This window comes from Leuresthes tenuis, unplaced genomic scaffold (genome assembly GCF_036924035.1).
Source record: "Leuresthes tenuis unplaced genomic scaffold, fLeuTen1.0.hap1 SCAF_17, whole genome shotgun sequence".
NCBI classification, from domain to species: domain Eukaryota; kingdom Metazoa; phylum Chordata; class Actinopteri; order Atheriniformes; family Atherinopsidae; genus Leuresthes; species Leuresthes tenuis.
In genome coordinates, this window is record NW_027325371.1 from 8,883,739 (window position 1) to 8,910,881 (window position 27,143).

General features: G+C 39.8%; 2 protein-coding genes across 2 annotated transcripts; one reads left to right on the forward strand and one right to left on the reverse strand.

Annotated features, from left to right (window-relative positions):
* On the forward strand, positions 1-16,887 carry tmem184a (transmembrane protein 184a). The gene is made up of 9 exons (XM_072368120.1): positions 1-438; positions 668-886; positions 4,827-4,992; positions 5,915-6,005; positions 7,249-7,324; positions 11,005-11,096; positions 12,317-12,486; positions 12,572-12,769; positions 15,191-16,887. The coding sequence occupies exons 2-9, from the start codon at positions 668-670 to the stop codon at positions 15,418-15,420; spliced, it is 1,242 nt and encodes a 413-aa protein (XP_072224221.1). The 5' UTR covers positions 1-438; the 3' UTR covers positions 15,421-16,887.
* mafk (v-maf avian musculoaponeurotic fibrosarcoma oncogene homolog K) lies at positions 16,554-27,143 on the reverse strand. The gene is made up of 3 exons (XM_072368121.1): positions 26,950-27,143; positions 20,836-20,914; positions 16,554-20,752 (listed from the first exon to the last, which is right to left on the reverse strand). Exons 2-3 carry the CDS (start codon positions 20,878-20,880, stop codon positions 20,315-20,317), a joined length of 483 nt encoding a protein of 160 aa, XP_072224222.1. The 5' UTR covers positions 20,881-20,914; positions 26,950-27,143; the 3' UTR covers positions 16,554-20,314.

Below are 27,143 nucleotides of genomic sequence, written 5' to 3' on the forward strand. Positions count from 1 at the left end.
AGGCCACGTGATTTCTTCACCTGCGCCCAACCTGTTTATCTCTGTTGCTGAGCTGCAGACACCGCTTAAGGATAGATTAAAACCTTCCTTATTCAGAACAAAAACAACAAATTTTGTGGTTTCACGCTGTAAATTGTAAGACCTATGCGTGTGTTTGTTTCTTGCAGTAAGTTTTGCTTTAGTTTTAACTCTGCGACTGTTTGGACTTCGACCCCAGTGAGGCACCTGTCTCAAACAAGGAAGTCCAGCCTGGTGAAACCGTTGTTGACAAAAACCTAATTATCGACGTTGAATTGTAAATGCACTTTGTTGGAGGTTCTGGAAAAGCGGGTTTGCTATCGATATTGATCCTGTAACGCGGGTTTGTAACAAACCTGGGATGTTTGTTTACGCTTCCGTCTAACTGGATAAAGCTTCTTTCACTCAAGCCAGAACAAGGTGAGCCGTTTGTTGACTGCAAAGAAGCTACACAAGCTCAGATAATTTGAGCAACAATTGTTGGGCAGTGTGTAGTGTATTTAAGGTACGAGCAAATACTTTCTGTAGACAATCAAGGAAGTAGGAAATGTATTTGAACTTTTGCCCAACTGGCAGCATAAACTCACAAGGGAGGCTCGTGCGTTTTTTATGCTTAACGTTGATTTCTGAGGTCTCTCGTCTTTTTCAGATGAACTTTTCTGTGGACATGGACTCATCAACCGAAAATAATTCAATTGTTCACCTGGATGCACCAATTCTCCCAGACAACGCCGACATCTCCAACATGACCATCATTCGAACCGGAAACGGATCAATCCTAGTGAATGAGATGTTCTTAAACACAATGGCTGCCCAGGCCCTCTCGGGGATATTTGTCTGGTCTGCCTTGCTGATAACATGCCACCAGGTGAGTTTGTGTTACTTAAAAAAAAAAAAAAAAACATTTTTTTCTTTGTCCTTTGTCAAATGGGAGTCCCAGAAAATCACTGCATCAAATAACACTGGTGTGTAACACTCACTGCGCTCATAAGTATGTAAATGTGTTATCAGAGAGGGTTTTGGACAACGGAATTCACCTGCTCTGCCTGAGGTGAGAAACATATTCCTCTATGCTTTTAAAATGGCGCGTCACCTTCCAGCTCAGCACAGTGAATTTGAGGTGCCACCTCACAGCGCTTATTTTCATACTCTTGACACATTTTTATCTATTTCAAAAGGCATCACTTTTATTCCCAGGCAGGCATTAATGTGCCTGACACTTGCTTGTGTGCCCTCACTGCATTGTGGGAGCATTTTGCTTAATTGTAGTCAACAGCGACTCGAGATTAAAGTAACAAAAATCCTCTGGCTGATTATAGAAGAGGGAAAACGCAGCGTGTTGGGGAAGGCAATGGTCAGGAGGAATAAATGGCTCAATGCAGACCACCTTTACCCACAGCTGTTTCATCACTGTTGTAAAATGAGTGTTTCCTCTTGCGAGCGAGAGTTGCCCACTGTGCAGAGATGATAGCTTATCATTATGGTTTTATCGTTTGCAGAGAATGCAGACGGGTGCTGTGTTACATCAGCAGGGAAATCAGTTGATACTCAGATAACATTTAAGGCATTATAAAGGATTTTTTTTTCCATTTCACAGCAGTTTTTATGTCATGCGGCTGTAATACTGAATGAGCATTCATCCAGCAACCCCTTAGGCCTGTGTAATATTCATGTGAGTGTGTTTGTAGGTTATGTGTTGCGGTTAATGAAGGAGTAAGCTGTACATCAGGAAACGCACTCGCAGACAACAAATTGCATCTGGAAAGAAGAAACAGAAACAACCTGTGTTTAGGGATTTGTGACTCAATATCCGGTAAATTGGTTTCTATCTTTTTAATATACTACGTGTTTGGCCAAACACTCGCCAGCGAGACATTTTAATTGAACAAATAAATAGCAAGTGTTCCGCTGGGAGGTTTGCAACAGGCATCTTTTGTCACACTGGTGGTCTGCAGGACTATTGTTATAATATATGCTGGTCATGTTTCCTCTGACTTGGCTCTAGAGGATCGCTATAGACTCTTAAATGCACTTTCTGAATGCTAAGCACAGATAGACAATGACCTTAGATCCTCTTCTCTGTGATGTAGCCAATGCTTCTCAGACCAGTAATCCATGGAGGGTGGCTTGATTTTCACGGTGGTCTCGTTAGTCCCTTGGCAACTCAAAGCGTTTGGGTTTAGGAGCAGCAGATCAATCTTATCCTGTATGATTGTGTTTTCACATGGCACACTCCTTTACAACCAATACAGAGATCCACTTCTGGTTGTTACCGGGTTTCATGTTTTCGGTCCCCATCTGTCCTCTTTTATCAGAGCAGAAATTGTGGAAATAAGACTGATGACCTGAAGTTATGATTCAGCTGTTAGGCCAGAGTCAGGCGTTAGGAAGGACAGTTATAGTTTTCTCTTTTCAACCAAACTCTGCAGTCCACCTCAGTTCACATATAACCCCCCCCCCCCCACACACACACACACACACACACACACACACACACACACACTGACAGTAATCAGGCTTTGATGTGCAGCCTCTAAAAGACATTTAATCAAGCTACATGTTTTGAGGGGAGCCTGGATGTTGAGGGTTATGGATGTTGTTAAGATAAGGCTAAATGTTCCACGCTTATAGCACCTTTTTTGTTTTTTATGTTCTCCAAAGTGTTTTACAGTGTGTTTCTCATTCACCCAATCACTTATGCCTTAGACCTTCAATTTGTCCAAGATGAAAGATTCTCCTCTGATTCGTGTGCCTGTTTTTGACAAGTTCTGCGTATTTTTATTGCAGAGGAACTCGGGATTGTTTGTCTTGGCTGAAGTTTAAACCTGGCTTCTGTTGAAAATAATTTTTTATCATTGAATAGTTTATAAATTGTGTAATCAGTTCACCGGATCCCACTCAAAAAGACCTTCCCAACACTGACACTGAAACACTGTTTCTGAAAGCTCACTCTCGTTACATCAGATTTGACGTCAAAGGTTATCAAAAGTTTGGTAAACCGCGAGTTCATCAAAGTAGATGCTAATGATCTTTCTTCTGCTTTAGATGACATTGCAACAGTGAAATTTAAACCTTCACAAACTCAGTTGTTTTTGGGATTATTAAATATTGAAATGATGCTTTATTTTCAAAGACTAATTGTTATTCATCGGAAGTAGAATGAGCTTGTTGCCATTATTATTGATTTCTCTTCAAACATAATTAGTTGGCTAATGAGTCGTTCGCATTTTAATCAATTATAGATGATTTTTACTAGTCTTTTTAAATGAGTTTTTTCCATGTAGGAGGAGTTATTGGTCCACTTTGGAAGAGAACTGCTTTTAATCATCTTTTCCACCACAATGACATTCCCTGCTATGCTGTGATCTTTGATAAGTACTACATTTTAAGATTAAAAAGAGAATTACGTGTAACTGCATTCATTTTCAGAGCGACAATAATAGTGGAGGCACACGATTTGACTGATTTTTCTATTAAATCTGATAATTGCTTCGTTGATGAGATCCCGGTATTGGTTGGATAAGAGTTAATTTATTTGATGTCGCAACAATTGCATTTCGCAACAACAAAAACTATTGAGACGTTTCTCTTTAATATTTCTCAATAGCATGATTGTTTTGCTAACTTTGGTGACTTCGGTCATATGAGGACATTACGTCATCTCAGAGTGATGAAAGGAACCATTTATCTGAACTTTCCTCACTGAGTTGATTACTTATCTCTTTGTTCTAGCATGCACATCACACTGTGATTTATTTGCTCGGCATTAAAATGGAAAAGCCTGTCCTTATCCCAGTTTATCAGTAGTATTGGAACATAAATGTTGTCTGACATTTAAATGTAACTTATTGGTGTAAAAACCTTTTCTCCTGAGTGTTAGTTAACAATGTGACAACGTCTAAAAGCCTAAAGGTCACTCTAAAGAATGATGAGGGGATTGTCTGCCTCATGCTGTTTGTATTCCCCAACCTGTTGTCGGATGCACCACATTCCATTTATGGGGGCCATACGGGACCGCGAGGGAGGGTTGTGTGTTTGAGTTAAAGTTAAAGGTTAAGACCTTTATCAGCTCAGTGAAACAGCATTTATACACTGATGTTTTTGTCTTCTCCCGTGCAATAAGTGGCAGCTGTGTTGGGTGTGGTCAGTGGGTTTAAAGGAGGGTTCTGGGAAGTCATTATAATGGGAGTCTGGTAATCTCTCTTCATCTGAGACAACCTTGCTGCTGCATTTCATAATGGCAGATGGAACAGTGAGTCAGAAGAATTGTGGACTCTAATAATACCGTCCAGATTGGAAAAACTTAAAGAAATTCGCTGGAGGTCAATATTTCATAGAGCATACCACTCTGGCAGTTTCTATCACTTCAGTGCTGCAATTACTGAAGAAGAGAAGACACAAATGCAATAAACCAAAATGCTAAATTATTTATGTTCTGGTTTTAGACATGTTATATTTGGTCTTTCTTGTGGTTGGTAGCTGTTTTATAGGAATCTAAATGAAATAAATTTTTTCAGGTGAAAATGAATGCAGATGTGCAGGGAAACCAAAATGGCGTTTTTGCATTCTCATTGATATTGAAAATAATTAAGTTGTTGCCTGTTTAAGGATGAAATTCTTTTGCAAGCTTGTTTTGCTGCACAGTAACATTTCAATAGACAACATGAAGCAGGTTTCATATGTGGGCTGCATTACGTCATATTAATCTCTTTACTGTGTAACATGAGAAGAAACAACCTCCATATTCTGATCGTGTAAAAATCCACACTGGGAATGAACATTATGCTTTCTTTGTGTTTTCATTATAGATCTATACACACCTTCGCTCCTACACTGTCCCCAATGAGCAGCGCTACATCATCCGCATCCTGTTTATTGTTCCGGTTTATGCCTTTGATTCCTGGCTCAGCCTCCTTTTCATCAGTAATAACCAGTACTATGTCTATTTCGACTCTATTCGAGACTGCTACGAAGGTACGTATCTCAGGCTGTAAATGATCCGCCAAGTTGTTTCCTTTCTGGAAAGCCATAGATGTTTTTTTTTTCTTCCCTGATGTTTGAGGTTGCTGCTAGAAAGAGAAAGATAAGAAAGTGACCAAACTAGTTCTTCCTTGCCATTCTTTGTTCACAGGTACATAGGCCTTGTTATCTGAGATCTAACATTTCTAGAAGAAGCCTCCAGAAGTGTTGTTTTTTTTTTTTTTTAACTACATTTTGTTTGTAGTTTGAGTAATTCATTATAAAGATAATGTAGATTTCCACCACGGTTTTGAGTAACTGTCCTGTACCATGAAGCCTTAATTATGTGTTGAAGTTTTAAGACCACAGTACTTTACCAATAGCAAAGGTGAATCAAATGCTAACTGGATTACAAGCAATTTAAGATTGGGGTGGGGGACTTGGAAATCCATTATTCAACAGATTAGTGTCCTGTTTGCAGCCTAATTTGGTGGCTGATTGATGGTGCAAGCCATCAGAAATCAGGGAAACTGAAATGCCACCAGTAGCTGTGACTAAAACATAATGAACCTTCTCTTGACTGGACACCATCTGCATTAGCTTAATTTAATCCCCCTTTAAATAGCAACAAAGGATTAAGAAGGGATTTCCAAGACACAGAGCCCTTAGAAGCTTCTTAATGTAAGGATTTTAACAGTCATTGTTCCAAAATGTAGGACTGTGTGTGTGTGTGTGTCTATATATATATATATATATATATATATATATATTTTCTTTTTATCATGTGGAAGTTTTTCTTTTCCTCCTGAAATGATTTGACCTTCTCAGTCAAGTTATTCTTGAAGGGGAAGAGAAATTGTTCTGCAATTGAAATCATGTAATGAAACGTGTTTGATGTCGGGTCTGGAAGAGAAGTAACTTTCTCTTTGTGTTGCAGCGTTTGTCATTTACAATTTCCTGAGCCTGTCCTTTGAGTATCTCGGAGGAGAGAGTGCAATCATGTCGGAGATTCGAGGCAAGCCCATACAGTGAGTGCACGCAGTGTGATTCTACATTCTGCAGCCGTGTTATACATAAACACGCTGGACTGAAATATCTGTTGTTGTTTAACATGTTGGTTCAGAAGCAATAAATGCATGGACTGGGGCTGGCTGAGATATGGTTATATTAGCTGTATGCTAATAAAAGCTGCAACGTGCAAGTAAACATGTTGGCAATAAACAGCTCTCACGTACGACGGCTCTCTTTTATCTGAGAACCTTTGACATGTCTTTATAGGCCGTTTTATGATTGACTCAATCACAGGGCAGCAGCTCTTTGCTGGGGTCTTAAGTCGGTACAGACAATATTATTGAGTCTTAGTAAGTGTGAAGACTTGAATCGACTGACCTTTTTCTAATAAATCTTTACTGTTTTGCTTGGCTTGTGTGGGTCTGTTAGGACTCTGATAATTTTGGTCTGAAATTAGCAAAAACAATGTTCCCAGCAAGTAATTTCAGATTCTTTAGTCTAGAGAATTTTACAAAATGTCTTCTATCTTTTCAAGTTAGAACATAAATTATTATTGTAAAGTCAAATGTGGTTTAAATTGGCAGCCTTGAACACAAATTGTCTCACTCCAGCTGCATTTTAACCACACAAACTTTTACCATTAATCAGGAATATTTGGAGGGTCCCAAACCCTCAACACTCAGTTCTTATTCGGTAAAGTAGTAGCACACCGCAATAGATATTTTCAGTTTAAATGCAAATCCCAATTTGTTTCTTCCTGATTTGAATTTCTCTTTTCTGAATGTCTGTCCGCCTTATTTGCAAGTAATCTGGTTGTATTGAGTGGTTTGGTGGGAATAGTGTGTGTGTGTGTGTGTGTGTGTGCACTGGTTAAAAGGCAAGACAGGCACAACATTTAAAGGTACAAATGCAAGGTGCATAATTAATATTGTGTATAAAAATGGGATGAAATACATTGTATAGTCGGATTAAGAACACAGAGAGCACCTTAGGTCTAGGTTTTTGTTACATAATTACTGTAATTACATATAGATTGCCAAAATAAGCACTTATTATTGCTGTTGGTTAGTAATCTGTAAACAAATTTGAAGATTTCAATGCAATCTGGTTATATTAGATAGAATTTATTATATAATATATATATATATATATATACATATATGCCCCCATTTCACTTGCCACCTCTATTACCCATTGTTAAATGTGACATTTCTGCATTGACATGACTTGATAACCCATCACTCCCTGTTATTTTCACAGGTCAAGCTGTCTGTATGGTACGTGTTGTCTCGTCGGAATGAGCTACTCGATTGGCTTTTTAAGATTCTGTAAACAGGTGAGCTTCCATCATTACCTTTTTCTTTCTGCTCTCTCGATGATCCCTCTGATCATTGAAACAAAACAAACACACCCACTGAAGAAGAAGAATGCTTAAAATAAGAAAAGTACTGAGCTGTGAATTACCTTTCAGTTCACATCCCAGACTGCTTAAAGATGACAGCTTTTATAATTGGTTGTGTGCTTCTCACTGGATAAAATGCACTGGTTCAAAGCAAAAAAGAAAAACAATCGACTAAGGCCAGTTGAAAGCAGCTTGACGATGTTCACTGAGAGATGTCCGCCGCAACAGTGATGGATGTCGAAACTGAGAGTTTATTCTTCAAAACAAAATGCATGATTAGAAGAATTTTTATTCAAGAAGCGGATGATAAATGATGTACTTTGACAGGAACATTATATTAAGTCCCTTTTTAAAGGAAAACCTTGCAAGTTCAATCTGGTGGCACATCTGAAACTAGCTTTATAGTTTAACCAGTATTATTTGTCCATGAGAATATGGAATCAGAAGGTGAATTATATTGACATTAACAGATAATTGTATATTGATTATATGTCAAATAACAGTGTGATGTCACTGTGGCAAAATGGCTGCTTGTGGTGATAAATCCGTTTGGAATTCTAACATGAATATACAGTCTTTACAGATGTTTATAATGTGGCAGGCAGCTGTTTTCAGCATGAAAGCTCTAAAATATTGACTGAGCTTCATGGTAAGCAATCGACAGCATTTCTATTTCAGAGCCTTCCCTGCTTGCCTGATATCATCTATTCAAAGTAGAATTTAAAAAGTCATAACAGCAGTGCATCTGAGCACAACATGTCAGTGACAACAAATCAGCATCTGCCCCCAGAAGCTAATAATAGGCTTATACAGAAAATCAGACGATAGATTCATCAAAAGGAAGTGACACAAAGTGAAGGACTACTGTCCCCGTTAAGCATGTGACAAGTGATTTCTTTAGTTTTCTGAACCACCATCTTCCAGAGTGAAATCAGGTCATTTAACTGGACTCCGGTAATCTTAAAGCAGACTTTGACAGTGCCATTTTGATTATTTTTGTTCTTCACAGTCAACCTATTGAACCCACGTATGAAAGAAATGATTACGATTTTGCATCAAGTGAATTCTTTAACATCCTCACTCGGAAATCAACTGCTCTGTGGGCGAAGTAGCTCACTCAAAAGACATCAGTCAGAATCCAGTGTGGAGCACAACCACTCCAATTCCAAAGTTGTCCCACCAACAAGAGGTCTGATTGGGTCCCATACAAAACCAACAATGGCTGCCAGTTCTGTGCTGGATTATGCATCAGCGACTTCGTAGCACATTCTGATGCCTTTTGTTTCTCAATGCAGTCAGTGGGTAGCTGTATATTTATGTGCAAATATGTAAAAAGTCCTTAAAGGAAGTTACCACTGACAGTATCCTGTCAATATCTTGATGATGTCGCCTTTTGCCATGTATTAAAAATAAAAGACATAATATTGCACACAGATGGCAACGCACAGTCTGACATCACAAGCTGAAAACACAAGGATTACAGGTGGTGCATGTTGAGATGTTCACTCTGGAAGGTGCAGTCCCAAAAATCCATTTTCAGCGCACAAAAACGTTGTCTGCATGAAGACAAAAAGTGCATAGAAAGGTTGCATTTATCAAAATACCTGCGTAGATGTGGATCAGACCGCAGTAACCAGCTGGTTGGATAGAGTCAACGATCCTTCAGTTTTCTCAAGAGTCTGTGATGGATGTTGCAGTTTTAAGGATAATGTTGTTAGGAGTTGCCACAAGTGACCTACAGCAGGGAACTCTGGCTTGGTTAAAACTACAACAGCAGAAGTTTCTATTTAACATCATTTCATATCGTCTAAGAAAATGCTGGCTGGTCAGGAAAAGCCAAACACATTGATGCAGTCGATCATAAACATAAAGTCTCATAATGTTTTGTTACTGCAGCTTACAAGCATGTAGAATTACCATTTCCTCTTGTCTCACATTTCTGTTTAATTTAGCTTTGCTTAGTATTCCACTACAACAGTTTAATGCTGTATCTGTAAAGAGTGCAAATTGCATGAATGTTGTTACAAACTCCAAATGAACTAAATGCATTAACCGCTGTCGACTTTTGATGCACTGCCACCATGAATGTAGATTGTGTTTGGACTATCAAGCACGTCAGCAAGTTTGTTGCATTATTTTCTTTGAGGATATTCAGAGTGACAAACTGGCACTAAAACAGGCTTGGGGCAAGTTGAGAATGTCAGTACTCGAAGCTTCAAAGGAAATCAGTTGTACTCTAAGATAAATGCATATCAATGCCAGTTTGCCAAACACACTTCCACTTCTGGTCATTCCAGAAAAGCTTCCCTCTGGCTTATCAAGTTGAACACTTCTGGTCTGTTGCTTTCATGTGTGGGAGCTTCTGTCAAATCGGTTAGTTCGGGCTTCAGCGCGCAACACAGAGAACACCTGTCCTTCAGTATTTTAGTGCACGCATCCTCTGCTGTCCCACATCAACATTACATCAGTATTCTGGAGGGTTCTCTAATCGTGTGAAGAAAAAATCACTTTTAGGGGCAATTCCTCAAAGCTCTTAATGGCCAAGCTCCTTACTGCTTTAAAGATGTCATCATTTCAAAATCATCCTGCAAGCACTCTTTGCTCTCAGACCACTGGTGCGCTTGTTATTCCCAGAATTTCCAAGACCAGAATGGTTTGATTTTCAGGCTCCTCCCCTGGGGACACAGCTCCCAGTGTGGGTGTGAGATTTAGACACCCCCTTGGTTTTTAGGACTAAGATAAAAACCAACATTTGAAAAAGATTTCACTTATTTGTTGACCTTTCTGTTCGTTACTTCTTTTGTCCTTGTGTTTACGTTAATATCTGCCTGCGTATTGTTTTTATGAGTGTTGTTAATCTATGAATCTTTCATTCTGTTGCATTTTGATGAGCATGTTTTGAGTTTTCAGTTGCATGAAAAGCACTGTACAGATAAAACTGAGTTGACTTTCAAGTGGGGAATTTGCCTTTTAATTAAAGCACCAGTTCAGCATATTAGAAAATATGGTTTATTTATTTTCTCTCTTCGATAATATCGGCTTGTTAAATGTAAAGCTGTGGCCAAAGCAGCTTAGCTTAAAGATTGAAAAAGATGCATCTGTACAGAAAGCAAAGATGAAATGGAAAAGCTTATCTCTTTATAGGAGGTTGGTCGATGCTGGACGGTTTGTCAGCTTTGTGCAATTGTCAAGCACCCACCAGGGATTTCAGCAGATTGCTGCTCAAGGCCAAGAAACGGTCAAACACTTAACCGCACATTAAGCAGAAAATCTATCTTTTAACCTTTAGCTAGTGAGCTTCAGCTGTGCGAGTAGATGGACTAGTTTTCTGTTTCTTCAAAAATGTGCTCCATCGATACGAAACTCAACTTAGACTTAAAGCTAATGTATCGGGTAAAGACTTAACAAAAATACGTGACTCCAGTGATGGTGAGAAACAACCACTGGTTACCTGAAATGTTTGGGAAAGCGAGAGCCATTGCTGTCAGTGAGCTGTTCCTCATCTTTGCATCTCATCTGATATCCAAACCGATTCTGACGTCCTCGTCCTTCTTCGCAGTGTCCTTGTTTGTTGTCTCTTCTTGTCTCTTTCTGAGTTGTCGTGTGTCCTCCAGGCGACTCTCCAGTTCTGCGCGGTCAAACCCATCATGGCAGTCATCACCATCATCCTGCAGGCCTTTGGCAAATATCATGATGGAGATTTTAAGTGAGCAGCACCCCCCTTTGCATTTCCCTCTCTGTGTGTCCTACCCATGCATGTCATTGCCAGAAGGCTTGTTTATTGTTTTTGTGCACATGGAACCAATTTGGAAATGGAGATAGTCATATCACCTCATGACGGAAGGCTCAATGAAAAGATTGGAGTTAAAAGTTCTTTCAGACTATAAGTTGAGGGATAAAACTTGGCAGGTGCACGTTTTCACAGCCACTCTGACACATTTGCGTATTCAGCTGAGTAATATGACAGTTTTTGCTATTTTTAACTTAGAATAATATATTTCAAGTTATCCTCTAATTGATGGTGCTTCAGAATCAAACTTCCTAATTCTTATCAGATGTTACGCTTGCAGAAGCGTTTATACTTTCTCGTATATAAATTAATACAAAAGCTGGGGATGAATTGCAGACTGACAAGTTCAATGAAATGTATTTCAAGGCTTCAGATGAGCCACTAAGGGTCTCGACAAAATAAGGATGATTTGTTCAATAAAATTGTCTAATCAAAGCTATAAAATCTGCAGCCATACATTCTGCTTGGCTTATTTTCAGGTGCCTCTCAGCTCGCTGTCTCTGTCTGAAGAGTCAGCTGTGACAACGCTTGTTTCTAAACTATTCAAGCGCCGCAGACTTCAATGAGTGCATCGCACAGAAGTTTCTTTATCATCTTCCTCTTACCGTCGCGCTAAAAGATAATCTTGACTCAGTTCTTCCTCTTAGCCTTCCGAATACTTAAAGCAATGATCGGGCAGAAATAACTTTTCCTCGTCTTTATTTGAGCTTTGCAGTAAGACCACGATGATTCACAGATTGTTTACTTATATGCTTTCAGCCAGCCATGCACTCTGTACTGCGTGAGAGTAATTAGTGTTGTCACAGTTGAGTTGTCAGAGAGGCTCCCTTGAATGCAAAAGCCGGTTGGAAGGCAGGCTGACGATCAAATGTAGAGTTCGGCCTGTTTACCGAATGTATCCCAGAGAAAAAAGGAGATATACAAACAAGTTTTAAATTCTTGTTCAGAGAAGAGGACTGAAAGGCTGTTTTTCCTGGTGTTAAAGCAATATGACTAAAACATCATCCGGTATAAGTTTCTGTGTTTTTCATTCAGCCTGAAGTTATTAATTCTGGAACAAATGTCATGCTATTCTTAAATGGATGATTGAAGGTTGTTAATGCTGTTTGGTGCTCTTAATATTCCTTTCTTTGCAGTGTGAATGGAGGATACCTGTACATCACAATCATCTACAACTTCTCCGTCAGCTTGGCCCTCTACGCCCTCTTCCTCTTCTTCTTCGCCACCAGTGACCTGCTCAGACCTTACGAACCGGTGCTCAAATTTCTCACCATTAAATCTGTCATCTTCTTGTCCTTCTGGCAAGGTGAGTTCCTCCCTCTCTTTTCTCGTCGCCACCAGCACACGAAAGTAAAAGTTCAAAGTGAAAAGCCTGTTTGCACCTTTCATAGGAATGGTCCTCGCCATCCTGGAACGATGCGGGGTCATTCCCAATGCGCTTTTCATTGACGGACAAGAGGTGGGCGCCGGCACTGTGGCAGCGGGCTGGCAGAACTTCATCATCTGCATTGAAATGTTCTTTGCTGCCATTGCCCTCCGATATGCCTTCACCTGCACTGTCTACCAGGAGAAGAAAAATGATGTGCCAGGTGAGCACATCTCATACAGAGGGCTGGGAAAACCATTTCAGCTGATTATTGTATCGTGCCCTCACCTCAGACAAATATGTTCTCAGGCTAACTGACCCTCTCTGGCACAATAATGACTCTCGTTCTGCAAGCAAAGTCGCACTGACTGTTAACTTGTAAAGGCCTAAGATGCCCTTTTATATAAACCTCGCGAAACGTAAGCATTCTGAATAATTCAGAACAGAATTGTTAACATTAACTGAAGCCGTTATGCTCTGCCTCTGATGCTGATAAGAACAACATGAAACCATTTGAAAGCGTTTGCTTTAATCGTGCCATTTTTCTGAATATTCATCAGCATTTCAGGAAAGATGTATTAGGATATTAAGTGAGCGACAGACAAGCTTCTCGAATGATCTGAAAGAATATGTCGCTTCTGGTCTAAATGATAAGAATTAGAATCATCAACTATGTTTGAATGTGCATTTCACTCACTTTAAGGAATAAACCAAGAAATAGTAGACATTAGATGTTTAAGTATGACATGAAACAAAGAAAATGTGCTCTGATGCAACAACGTGAGGAGTAAGAGAGGTAAATGAAATAAAATAAGCAAATAGTGTGAAGGAAAGCAAATCCAAACCCTGATTACATTAAAGCGAGCACAGAGGCGACAATGGAAAGGAAAACCTTCCCTCTGACTTCCTTTAGCTGCTGGAAACTTCAAGTAGAACCAGGCTAATAAAGGAGGACTCTTCTGCCTGAGGGAGGACAGAAGAAGAGAGATAAAGAAAATTAGCATATAATCCGAGTACTGACAAGTGAATGTGAAAAGTGATGATATGTGGTGCAAATAAGATTGACAGTAGATAGAATGGAAAGGGCGAGCATTCATGGTCGTAATTATAGAAAAGCTTTGAAGGTGTACAGTTCTCTCATAAGGATTACTGCTTTAATCCAAAGAACAGTCACTGTTACTGTCGGCACTAATTGTCATCTATATTACAGCAGCGTGGGCTGGCATGACAATGAATAAAAAAATGAATCGAAGCAGAGAGTGACAGTGTGCATGACAGTTTGGAAGGAGTGGGCAGTTGAGGCTACTGAACGATGAACTGAACGTCTAAAGCAGCAACATTTCAGGACCAAGCGGCTCCAGGGCCAGAGATTATGAGCGACAGTGGTGCTCAGATCAGAATGTGAAGCTTTGGCTTCTATTTCACCTGCAGGAAAGCATGGAGAGGGAGATAAGAAGAAAGGAAAGAACAGAGAGTGGCACAAACCGCGGGAGCGAGGAGAAAAGACAGTTTATGACATGCAGCTAATAAAGTAAAGTAACGACAGTGTTATGAAAGTTAGATTAACAAAGGAGGATATGAAAATGTAAAAGAAGCAAGAGAAGGAAAGATTTAAAGCTACAGAACATTAATAAGTGCAGAGTGAGGAAGGAGCAAGGAAAATGCAACTGGAAGCAAAGGCCAATGCTGTCTTTTTGTTTTCCTGCTTTGGGTAATCCCGCATTTCTTTAACTGCCTGTCATACAGAATTATTGTATTTTTTAGATTAAATCGAAGATGATGAAAATGTGAAATGATACCAACATGGGAAGAAAATGCCTCATGATGAAAATGAGAAGATGGGTATCATTTGTGTTTGTGTTTCCTTTACTGCTCCCATCTCAAAGTCTCACCAACGTTTGGGCTCCAGCATTAAAATTCCCACAGATGTTTGTGTGTAATCGCAGAGGTTGCCACACCTCGGATTTACCGCTCCTCTCCCTCTGCTCTGTAAGGCAGGCTGGCTGTGAGGAGAAACTCAGCAGACCATATCTAACTGCCCTCTACATCCCATTTCCCCCTCCAAGCAACCAAGCCTTACGCTTCTCTTTGCCACCTCCATAAGCCCCACTACATCGGCTTATGGAGGTGGCCGTGTCAGTGACCCTGAAACAGAAAAATGTGGATGCTTGCCACCTCTTTTTTTTTTTTTTTTTTCTTTGCACGTCTTTTTAGTTCAGGAGTAGATCGGTTGGCCTCACAGCTGGGTGCTCAGCGATCATCAGTGGAGATAGTGACACACACACACACAAGCAAAAGCAATCATGAAAGAAATAAATCATGCCTTTTTTGTGTGATATGACTGAAAGGAACACTGAAAGTCTTTTAGCTTACTGGTTGATGAAAAGAGACTTTGAATTATGTTAGGAACAGTGTTCATGTATTTATATGGGTTAGGATATGTGTGTGAAAACCTGCCACATTATGTGCAGACAGTTTGGAAACATGTCTTCTTTTCTTCCTTTATATTCACTTCTCCTTATTTGTATTCTAATGCATGTTATGCCTTTGTTCAGGGGTTCAAAGCTGCAACAACACAGTTGCAGCTGAATCACTATCTGACCATTAAAGGGCCTGTGTAACCGTCCCCTTGTTTTTCCTACAGAGAACATGCCCCCAATGCAGAGCATCTCTAGCGGCCTGAAGGAAACCATAAACCCCGGAGACATGGTGCAGGATGCCATCCACAACTTCTCCCCAGCCTATCAGCAGTACACCCAGCAATCCACACAGGAAGTGACCCAGCCCAGCAGCAACGGAAAAGTGGTCGCTGGGAACAAGAGCTCCCGCAAGTCTGACAAGATCATGCTGATTGCATCTGATGATGAGTTCTAGGCAGTTTTCCAGCAAGATCCAGGTGTGTGTGCCCTTCCCGCCCTTATCTCTGACCTCCTGGGGAAACAGCTGTGTCATATCTCACAGAGCTGGATTGAACCCAGGGGTGTAATTTTATCATCCCAGTATTTAAGTTGGACTGCCTACTTCTGTCCTGTTTCAGTGATAATTTAAGCACCAACAGGAGGATAAAATCTAACAGTTTTAAAATTGATATCTGAATAGCCGGAGAACTGATCTGTCTCTATCTCACTGTGATAATCAGGAAAATGGCATGTCACCTTCACTTCATCACAGAAGTGTGGAGCTGCTTTTTCTTTAAATCGAGCTGCTGGATGTTCAGCTGCGTCCCTGATGCAGATTCTGTCTTTGTCATTATGCCACTGCCGCTCTCTGGTCGTCTGAAGTGAGTTCCCTCTGAATCATGTCAGTTTCAAAGAGGAGATGATTAATATGTGGCTCCAGGTGGGAGGCAGGGAAGCCAGCGATGACTAAGAATGGCACTTCATGGACCGTTTCTCGCATCTGCTTTTTTTAAGTATTTGCTGAGCATTCCTGTTCGTGGTTTCCTGACAAGTGGAAGGATTTGTCCAAAGACACATTAGTTTTGGAGCAGGCACTTCAAACTGCAGGCTGCACTTCAAACCTTTGTATCCACTATTGGAGGGATAAACCTGTCTCCTAAGCACAGAGTGGGAGTTTGAATATTCTCATTAATTTTCCCATCATACTAAAGATAGCCATTTAACGGAAGCAAACAATTAATTTTTGCGGGTTATATCACTATTCTAACAGCTTTTTGTAGAGATTTAGTTTTCCATAACAACATTTAAAATAATCCCATGTTCCAGGGATTATGAAATGTCTGAAAAATTTGATTGGTGTTAATTGTGCTGTATAATATGTTCTGTTTGTGCAAAACAATGTTTGTTTTAATGAAGTATGAAGATCTTATTCTATTTATTATGTGGAATTCAGGCACAGAAACCAAACTTTGTACTTTCAGACTCCTGGTAATTTACTGACTTTTCACCAGAAATGTATTCCATCATAGCTTTGTTAAACATGCAGGTTATCAGAAGCCAATTTTTGTATATTATGTCCTCATTTCTTGATTATTTTTCTAGACCCTCTTGTGCCAATGATAGCTGTCTTTCTGGGAAAGCAGACATTTACTTACAGTTGGGTACAAAAATATTCAAGTAGTTTTGCTCTCCTCTTCATCATGTATGTCTTAATGTAAAATAAATGTTTTTTTTGTCTTTAACACACATGGAACTAAGTAACTGAAGTTTTTAACAAGGAAAAGAGCTTTATTTAAAAGTACAAAAACTGACACAGCAGACCTATTAAAAGGAATAATTTACCATACTCTCAGAGACAAATACAAATTTTATTTGTACATGAAGGTAGCTCATTGAGAAAACATGGAAATGAAAGAATGTAAAATAAAAATAATTTAGATGTTTTTTGTTTTTTAATAAAATTATCCATGAAATAAATATTATGAGCAGAGTAAATGACAAGATGTAAATGGTACATACTCGGGTTGTGCTGCTTTTTACCGTCCCCTTTTGAAATTAAAATGGAGTCTCTCATTAGGCCCCAAACGTCATGTGACTGAAACAAAGAAACCCTACCTCACACATACAAATTTGGTAAAGAAATTGCAGCAATTGTAGCAGCGTTCAAGGTAATGAATCATTAATCTTGCACTCCATTCCTTGTACGTGGCTGAGGTTAAACACTGCAGCTTGTAGCACTGGCAGAGCTTGTGTATGAAAGCTTTTTTCCTTTTATTCAAAGATATAATTTCACACAAAAAATGTAATCTTGAGTTTCTAGTCAAGATGTGCAAGGGATCTTATTTCTTCAAATGCATTTAAAGAAAAAAAAAAAAGCATTGGGAATCACCACTGACATCTGAAGCAGATCTATTACAGCTCCAAGGTTAACAAGCTTTACTCACTTCTTCAGTCACAGCAGGAGGAGGGAAAACTGCCCGGGGCAAGGCAGGTTAAACTTCTATGACTAGAAAACAGGTCTTACTCATAGACCTGTTTACATTTATGTGTAACTCTGTAAATTATTTGAAAACTTAGAGGAAAAAAAAAAGTTTTTGCAGTTCTGGTGTATGAATCGACTTCTGTTTGGTCACACTGAGCAACGGAGCACTTGATTCACCCAGAGATAGGTTTGTCTGTTATTCGGACACAGTACAGAAATATGGGATGTGACCTTTTATTTAAAAAAAAGTCTACATGAGAAGTAATTAGTTGTGCTTATAAAAATCAATAACCTAAATCTTAATTTCAGAGATAAGTGCTTAAAAAAAAAAAAAAAAAAAGAAAAATCTAGATTTTGTTTGACCACAAGAGGTCTCTGTTCTGCTTTGTAGAAAACCTGCTTTTGCATCTGAATTTGTGAAATTGACTAATGTAAACACATAAAAGGTACTCATCTGCCTCAGGCCTGACGCAGGCCTTCACAGTTAGCAGGTCTGGGGGACCAGCCTTCAAAATTTTTTGGAATAATTTTCAGCTAAAAGTTACAAAGGCCTTAACATCATCTCAGTCTGAAACCTTCAGAAAGCTTATCTGGTGCACTTTAAAATGTACACTGACTGACCGGGTTTACGTGCAGGTTAACACTTCTAAGAGCTTAAAGTAGCATCTGACTGTAGCATCGCTTTTGAATATTTAAGAAAACATCTGAGGAAGTAAATGCTGAATAAGAAATTATTAAAACATTTTCAACTGCTTTTCATTTAATCACATTTTAAACTGGTCCATTTTATATTACCAGAGATTTCTTAAACGTAATTGTCCCCATTTGCATTGCACAGATAATTAGCTGCAGCCTGAATGTAAACCGAGTCAAACCAGTTTGTGTGTCTGACAAAAACTAAATATGCCGAGAAGAACTATTCATGGGAAATTAGAAGACTTTAGTTATCTCATTGTAAATGCGGATAAAACTTTTGTCAGAAAAAGGTCAGCATCTATATCATTAGACTTCAAAGACTGATTACATAATCACACCACTCCCAGGATAGTAAAAGACATAAATATAGAAAAATATGTAATACATATTCATATACTGTGTATACATACTGTATAAAACTAATATCAGAAAAAGAACATAGGACGTATCAACATAGAAACCAGGTGAAAATACAAAATGAGAGTAAGAACACAGCAATGCCCCTGCTTCATAATCACAGCAGGTTGTACAGCAGCAAAGTTCCCCATACTGTTCTTTGCAGCTATGGAACAGGGGAAGAACAGTCATGTCCTCTTAGCCAAGAGAAAATCCTGACATGAACAATCTCTATTGACTTCACTCCAAATTAGGAATGGATCCTCTGTAAGAACAGCTTTATTTCAAGTTAATTTCATATTTAAATATTACAAAAACGTTCAACAAGCGCAAGGTGTCTACCGCATTTAGTTGACATGACACCACTGTTTCTAGAGATGGGTGTCAGGAGTTCTCTTGCAGAAGAGTGTGTCGGAAGCAAGGCAAATAACTACTGTTTGTGAAATACCAACACCGGCAGCAGCAGCACTCCTTGTGACCCAGTGGGAGGAATGATTTCTTTTTGGATGGAGTTTATCAACCAAAGTGACAACGGAAGCTGTGGGAGCTTTGTAACCTCTAATCTGTAATATACAGGAAGTCAGTTGAATTGCATCATACTTAAAAACAACAGCTCTCATTATCACTATATCCAATATGGATTACCCACCAAATATCACCCAATAAGTGCTGCAGTATACATATATCATAGTTGACCGTCCTCAGTTACATTAGGATTGACCTGCAGTAAATGGTCACACCACATTTAATCATCATGCAGTTTATCCCCAGTAACCACGGAAATGCATCTTCTGCATTTCTATAAATAAGCTGTCCTGTGAATTTTACTTTATACTGTATCTGTACAGTTGTAAGTGCTATGCAATAAGAAACACCTTCTCAATCCAATAAAACAGAAATAAAGATCTAGCTAAAAATGCTCTTAGTGCTGTTCTCTGGCATTACCAGCGAAATACCAAAACTATTTGACTTGAATTACATAACTAAGGCAGAACTGTAAAAGTGTATCACAAGTAGATTTATCCAGCAAAATACTGCTCAGCTACCAACGGTAGTTGGTACCATGCAGAACCATGTGTTTGCAAGTTTTTACTTCAATTGGTCACTAAAAGAGGCGACTTCACTGCTTAACACCTTCTAAAAGAGAAGGGGAACATGTCAGTGAAAACATCTGATGTTGTGTCCAGCTGGCACTTGAAGGCATCTGGTCGGAAAACACTGTGGCTGTGACAAAGTCCACCTGACCTCAATCACATGTCAGATTTATGGATCACTATGTATAGATCATTATAGATCTATTTAAGGCAACGCATTAAAGGCTTAATATACATTGTTTTTTATGTAAATTTACACTTAGAAGTTATGATTTGTTAAAAGTTTTACAAATAGCTGTACTGTCACATTCTTAAATTGACCTACAACATTAAGTATCAGACAGGTCCTAAACCATGTGCCGCCACATTAGGACATGTCAAACACTTCACACTTGAGAAAAAGCACATCTCCACTATCAGTCATGGAGGTAGGGTCAAAGAGGCCCAATACTCTGCCGGTGCTGGGAGTCGAGGAAGTGGGGGGGGTTAACAGTGCACAGACAATGTAGATTGTGTGAGAGCCACAAGGACGGAGACAGAACTGTGAATGCAGCATGACATCACATAGAGCTTGCCATCCCACTTCATCCCTCAGTCTAATAAACTACTGAGCGTCTTCTCAGCCCAGGATGAGTGGGTTCAGGTCAGGTCAGAACCAGGAAGGACCAGGCAGGAAAAGGAGAAGCCCAGTCCTGTCAACACTAGGAAGGAGCTGAGAATGGGGTTGGGCTGGAGTTGTTGTGGTTAGCGGACTTGACAATGGTGATGACGCTGGTGGTGGCCACCTTGCCTGGTGAGATTTGCCCTCGGGTCACAGTCCTGGCAAAACACTGCAGGGCCTCGTACTTGGCTCGCAGCGCATCCAGCTCCAACCTCATGCTGGCATTTTCACGAGCCAGCTTGTCCACCTCCTGCTGCAGTTCTGTCTTTTGTCTCTCCAGCTCCTCCTTCTGAGTGACGCGTTTGATGCGGCAACTAGCGGCGTAGCCCCGGTTTTTCAGGGTTCGTCGCCGCTGCTTCAACCGCACAACATCCTCCTTTGTCAGGCCCCGCAGGTGCTGGTTGAGCTCCCGCACAGACATGGCCACCAGCTCATCGTCACTGAGTGCTGGGGCATTCTCCCCCACCTCCTTCTTGACCTGCAGGACATGAACGGTGGATGAAAAAGAGCACTATGTGGGGACATTTATCAGTGAAACATTTTTCATTTTGTCACACTTACCTTTAAAGCTTTGCTCGGCTTGAAATGAGTCGTCATTCCCTGCATGCAAACAACTGACCAGAATCTCACAGAAGATACACTGAGAAGTGGACAGAGAGAACTGCAATTAGTTAACATTAATTAACAGAAACAATATGTTAACAACATGTGGCTGATGACACATTTACTCGAACATGGTTCTTTAGTATTCCCAGTTAAATCTTCTTTTGTGTCTCCTCCCCTAAACTGAAGAGGGAGATATTGTTGTTGAGGTTTCCATGACTGTCATAGAAGTAGCTTTCTTTGTACTGCAAGTGATTGGCAGAACTGTAAGTTCTGTGAATATATGGGTCTGTAAACATTTGCTGGATGTTGTGATGTGTTTTTTCTTTACTGTAGAAAGGACTCTGGGAACATCCACCACGCTGGATTCTCTACAGCAGCTCAGGCGATTTTACAGTATATTGCTAAGCTCGGCAATGCTGTCTTTTTATTCCCTCAAAATCCACCTGTCAATTTTGTACGTCCAAATGTTCACGGTCTCTGATGGATTTGTTTTAATCTTGAAACCTGATGACTTTGAGGTTGTGTTTTTAAATGCAAATTCCACCCTTTGAATCAACTCCAAACCCTACCTGCTTGACTGCTAAGGAAATAACAAGGTTAAAGCTCACACTTGTCCATGAAACAGCTTCTTAGTCAACTGTCTGGGTACTTTATTTATTTATTATTTTGAAAATAATTATTCTTTATAGTACAGAACAATAACTTTTAAACTCTTCCTTTATGTAAACGCCCACTTTAAAGTACATATTCATTATGAGATTGTGACTCAAATATGTTTTTGGAGACCAGACATATAACAAAGAATGTAAATCCTTAAACACCACCTGACTTAACTGTATGTTGCATGTTCCCTGGACGCTGATCACATACTGATGCATAATTGATAATCATCCATAATGTAATATGAAACAATATTCAGAGCAGGGTAATTGTTAATATAAGACTTCAAAACGGCAGTCAAATATTTTCAAATGGGACCTTTATATTTATACTTAACCATCATATGCTAATACCTATTTAGGCGCTGTGCATTATTACTATGGTAGACATCATTACAAATGACACGTATACTAACGCCCTTCTCTGTAATTATTATGGTTACATCATTCTTTATGTTAGAATTGTTGGCTAGTGAAAAAGATGTCAGCAGAGGGCAGTACAGCACCATCAAACACCACCTCTGAAGACTGCCTGTATTTACCTATCAGAGGGAGGTGGGCCTTGCCAATCTAGTTCACGAGACCAGGCAAAATTAGAAACAGGCAACCTCTGCTGTGCTCTTCATAGAACTGTGCCTTTTAGCTCTCTGGCTTAGAGCTTTTGCCAGGGCAGTTTTTAGAAAAGCTTCTCAGCATTCATTACAGAGCGGGACATGCTTCCCATGCTGCTGGCATGGCCAAAAAAAGCGCGAGTGCTGAGCTGTGATCCTGTGAGAAGCACACATCCCCCAAGGCTCCATTTCAGGACCTGCAGACCAGCCTGTCTACGAGTGCACTGTTCCATGCTCAGCAGCAACCATGGAAACGCCCTGCAAATGGGCGTGGGAGCATGAGTCACATGGTCACCAAAAGGGTAAACAAGTCTCATTCATAACCGCAACACAGCCAGTGCATAGTACAAGTAAGACCCACTAACTTTTGCTGATAACTTGAAGACATCCTGTGTAAACTCAATATTTATGATATTTTCCCTTCATTTAGTTCATTTGAATCTGGTTTTATGTTAAGTGTTTAAACCTCTAATCTGATGAGTCTGGCTCTGTTGTCAGTTCACACCACTCTGCCTCCTCATCAGACATTTAAACACATCAGTAACATTTACAGTTATGCTGAACTTTACGGGGCAGCAGTTACGCCTGTGGAAAATTCCAGGAGATAGAGTGTCACAGAGGAATAGTTTCCTTTATAGTCACTGATGTATTTTTGCTGTGAGACAATGTAGTCTATCGATTTAGGGTTGTCTCTCTGGTTGGATCTTCTTACACTGGGCTTTCCTGAGCTGCTCTATGCCCTTATTTAACACTGGTGGATATATTTAGCGCCCAGCGCAGATACAAATTTCTGCCTACTAAACAATTTAGGTGAGTATGCGATAAGTGATAGCTCAGGGCAAATATTCTCTGAAGTGCTGATAGCTGCAGCTTTCATGGAAGAAAATACTCTGGGTACAGCTGTTGATTCGGTGATGTTTATCATCTTTTCATGCTTTAGGCAATACGTAGCCCTAATGCTAATTCAGGGTTTAGTAGATGCCAGCTTAAAGCTGCACAGCAGTCAAACTGAAAAACAACTTTGTTACTCAGGCTCTGTCCCAAAAATAGCTTAAATTGGAAATAAACAGATGCAAAATGTGTTAAATGAGCAAAACCAAGAGTGACAGATTCTGTTTAGAGATTTAAAGAACATCTGGGAAGCTCTCTGAAGTCTTTGTTTATTTGCACTGCAAAGAATAGCATAATTAAAATAATAAAGGCATCAAGTAAAGACAAAGGAATAAACTAAAACATTCCTCAACCACAAGTTGGGATGAACAGCCAAATTCTGAGTGGTATTACATCTGAGGGGGTCCCTGGGTATATTCCTTGCAAAGATCATGGAAAAGTGGCATGGGGCCTCCTCTTCATACATGGAGCCTCAAGCCAGAATCAAGAGGCCAGGTTGTTTCCTTCAAATTCTTTAGGCGTGTGCTTATGTTTTTGCAACTTGCACTAGGACAAGGTTTACATAATCACGATAGTAAAGTTTCCTCAGAGGAAAAACAGCAATTATATCACACAGCCAAATCCACTCACACAGGCGAGACAGACTAACAAAACAGTTTCTCAATATAGTCAAGAAAACAGCTCATATTAGGTTTTTCATAACAGTGAGAAAAGGAGGCTGGGAAAATACCTCAAAGAAAAGCCGCAGATGCAGGGTAGAGAACAAAACCACATTCCTGAGTGAACACACATGTGCAAACCCTCACATGCGCACAGGCAAATCTTCTCTGGCGAGGAAACATGCTTTCTGAATATGTCCTGCGATGCACTGAGCTATGGGGGTGGGGTTAAGACTATCCCCACTTGTAAAACAATGGTTGCAAAATTCACAAAATGTCTGGAATCCAGAAGCGTCTCACGTCCATGTTTGCTTGCCCAAACAAATCAAAGGCAGCTTGTGTGCACATGTGTGGGAGTAAGGAATTGTAAACAAAATGGTTCACTTTTAATGTTACTTTCACTCTTTGCATTTACCATAGATAACACTGTTTCATTAATAATGATGCTTGTCTGTTCATTAATAATCAAAACACTATTCAGCAACACAAGAGTAAATGCAGTAAAGACCTTTTTTTCCTTTTTTCTCTCATTTTTTTCAACCCATTCAAGAGATGAGAGAAAAACAAGAAACAGACTAAAATGAATTTTCCGTTTCACAACAACGTGCCATCAGAAATACTGTACCTGTCAACTTCATTTTTGAGCTTAAATTAGTTTAATAAACAGCTCCTTTTTCTCACAGACGCCTACCATTAATGTTTTTAAAGTTTGGGGTCTGGAGGAGTTGCACCTCAGTTACAGCAGGTAGCTGTGAGGCTCAGCCTTCTCCTAAAATAAACAGCATATCAAAGACCTATAACTCGCGCTTCAGTGATTAACGCAGAACTGACTTGTCTTCGTTTCCTCTTTCTGTGTCTGCTTGGAAGTTTGAGTTCAGCAGAAAACAGACTTGTTGCTGCCCATGAGCGTCTGCTGCACTCCTCTGAGAAAGCTTTTCTGGCACTTTTTCAAGCAGATGAAGTGATTTCACTCATGACTGAGGTGCTCTGCTCTTTCTCCAGCGCAGCACATTTGATGGGATATTATGTGAAGGAAATGGAGAGCATAGCTGAGCTGTGAGTCATGCTGTTTACTGGTAAAATCGACGACCATCAGCAGGGAATCACACCCTCTTGATCTGACGTTTCCTGGAAAATCCCGTTGTTTCACAGGGAGGAAGGAAAAGTACAGAGAACCTTGGAGATGGTTGGCATGACCGGCCGGAACTTTTCTACGGAAAGGGAGGAGGACTGAAAAATACTCTCCCTGACTTAGGGATGAAAAAAATGTCAAGAATGCAAGTGAAGGGGACATTATTGTTCCATTTTTTTGTAATCATTAGAACCAATAATGACTGACTAACAGGAGAAATAATAAGTTTCCAAATTTAATTATCTCTTTCAAAACAACTGACTTGGCACTTTCACAAGTTCATGTTGGACAGGACAGAAAAAAAGCTACTCTTTGAGAATTTCAGAGCTGGAGAGTGTTTCTGTTGCTGCCAACTTGCAATTTGAGTCACAGTAGATTTCACAAGTTGCCTTCAGGCCCATTAACAATGAGCAAGGAATTCCTAATAGTACAAGTCAACAAATAAAAAATGACAGGTTTCCAAAGTCAATAATCAACAGTCGACATCTTTTTTCCAGTAAGAGGAGCAAAACACATCATAGTGAGCATGTTCCCTATGAGTCATCGCATCAGCTACCACAAATTTTTCACTTTCACAACACTCCACCACAAAAACGTTTTGCTTTGCGCGCTGCTTTCATCCATCACCACTGTCCAGCAAAATGGCAAATACCCAGGACAGATCCCCCTAAAGATGCTGCATGATCTTTAGGGGGAATTTCTCCCAGTGTGCTTTGGTGGTGAAATGAGTCAGCTGCTGTAACTATCCAAAAAAGACATCATCACTTTGGTGACTGAACCACATGTTAACCTCATGACAGAGGAGTGCACTGCCTCTCTGTCTGAAGGGCACCGTGCACCCACCAGGATCAACGGTAAATCAGAAAAGCCCCCTGGGAACAAATCTGTGGCACATCTCAGTGGAACAAGTTACTCAGAGATAAATATTTTCCATTTATCAATTACATTGGCATTCAAAAGGGGTCACAAGTATAAGTCATTATGTGGACATATAACACAAGATCAGTGAGAATCATGTGGCATTAGGTCATTGCACTTTCCAGACATAGCTTCCTTATCTTTACCCAAGTAATGAAGATTTATGTGTGGCAGGCTTTATAGCTGAACAAAGTGATACGATTTAAAAACAAAACAAAACAAAAAAAACCTTTCTTGCACAAGAGTGATTTATTCTTTGTGGAAATATGCGTTCCTCCTGCTGTTTAGATTGTTTCTTCTGTGTAGGCCAGTCAGCCCTGGTGGTCTATGGTGCCCTTTGTCCCACATGTCTAAAATGCAGACCACGTGTTGATTCCAATGTCAAAAGTAGGCTAGTATTTTGCATAATAGACGTCTATATTGAATGTTGAGAGTCCGAAATAGCCTGAAGGAGGTGCAAACAGTTTTCACAAGAGTAAGTTTCAACAGAGAGAGGCAGGATATTTCACTTCCATTTTCCTGAAAAGCTCTTCCAAGTGACAGAAAGACAGTAAGAAACAACCACTAGACAAAAACAACAGTTCTCTGACCTAGTGCGGCGCTAACTGAAAGGTTTTGTAATCTTTCCATAAGCTTTCTGTTTCGGCGCAATACTAAGCAATTTTATAGCTTATAAATTTGTAATAATTTGTCAAATAAGCCATTAATGTTGCCATCTGTTACTGATAGACTTTGTTGAATTTATCATGTGTTTTAAGAAAACTCTGCCACAACTCAAGTGAAATCTAAAACATAATGACGATAAATTAATGGAATTCAGTTAAACAAGCAACATAACGTAGGATGAAAAAAATAACACAAACATCAGTGCAAGTGTATTTTTCATAGACTATTTATTCAAATATTTTTTCAGCACAAATAGGCGACGAACCCCGAAGATCTGAGCCACTTTTTGAACATTCTGTTATGTTTCTCCAACACAACACGTGTCCGCAAGCCTCAATCTACACAGTCAAAATCAACTTTCATAGCCGGGATCCCAGCTTCATAACGGGCGTGTGTGGCCGCCTGCGTGCGCCAATGTCTCTCACCGTGAGAAACTGAGCTATTTAAAAGGAATGTAGGAACAATTTTCAGTAGCCTTAAAAAAATTTAACAAACAAAACAAAACAAACAAAAAAAAACAGCAACAACCTCACCTCTGTGGGCGCAGATTTCTGTAGACAGGAATGCGTAAAACTGCTGGAGTACGTTTCCAATAGAAGCGACGAAGTAACTTGACACAGCTGGTGTTAAGCGTCCAGCGGCGAACGGGCAGCGGTGTATCCTCGTACTAAATTAACTACAAAACAACAACAATGTACCAACATTCCACGCTCTGCTTCCGCAAGCA

Bases quoted from the DNA above. Each gene is read 5' to 3' on its own strand.
- mafk (XM_072368121.1), bottom strand. From the start codon at position 20,880: ATGCAGGGAATGACGACTCATTTCAAGCCGAGCAAAGCTTTAAAG. The intron at 20,753-20,835 runs GTAAGTGTGACA...CATGTCCTGCAG, and splicing joins AGCCGAGCAAAGCTTTAAAG to GTCAAGAAGGAGGTGGGGGA.
- tmem184a (XM_072368120.1), top strand. From the start codon at position 668: ATGAACTTTTCTGTGGACATGGACTCATCAACCGAAAATAATTCAATT. The intron at 4,993-5,914 runs GTACGTATCTCA...TTTGTGTTGCAG, and splicing joins TATTCGAGACTGCTACGAAG to CGTTTGTCATTTACAATTTC. The intron at 6,006-7,248 runs GTGAGTGCACGC...TTATTTTCACAG, and splicing joins ATTCGAGGCAAGCCCATACA to GTCAAGCTGTCTGTATGGTA.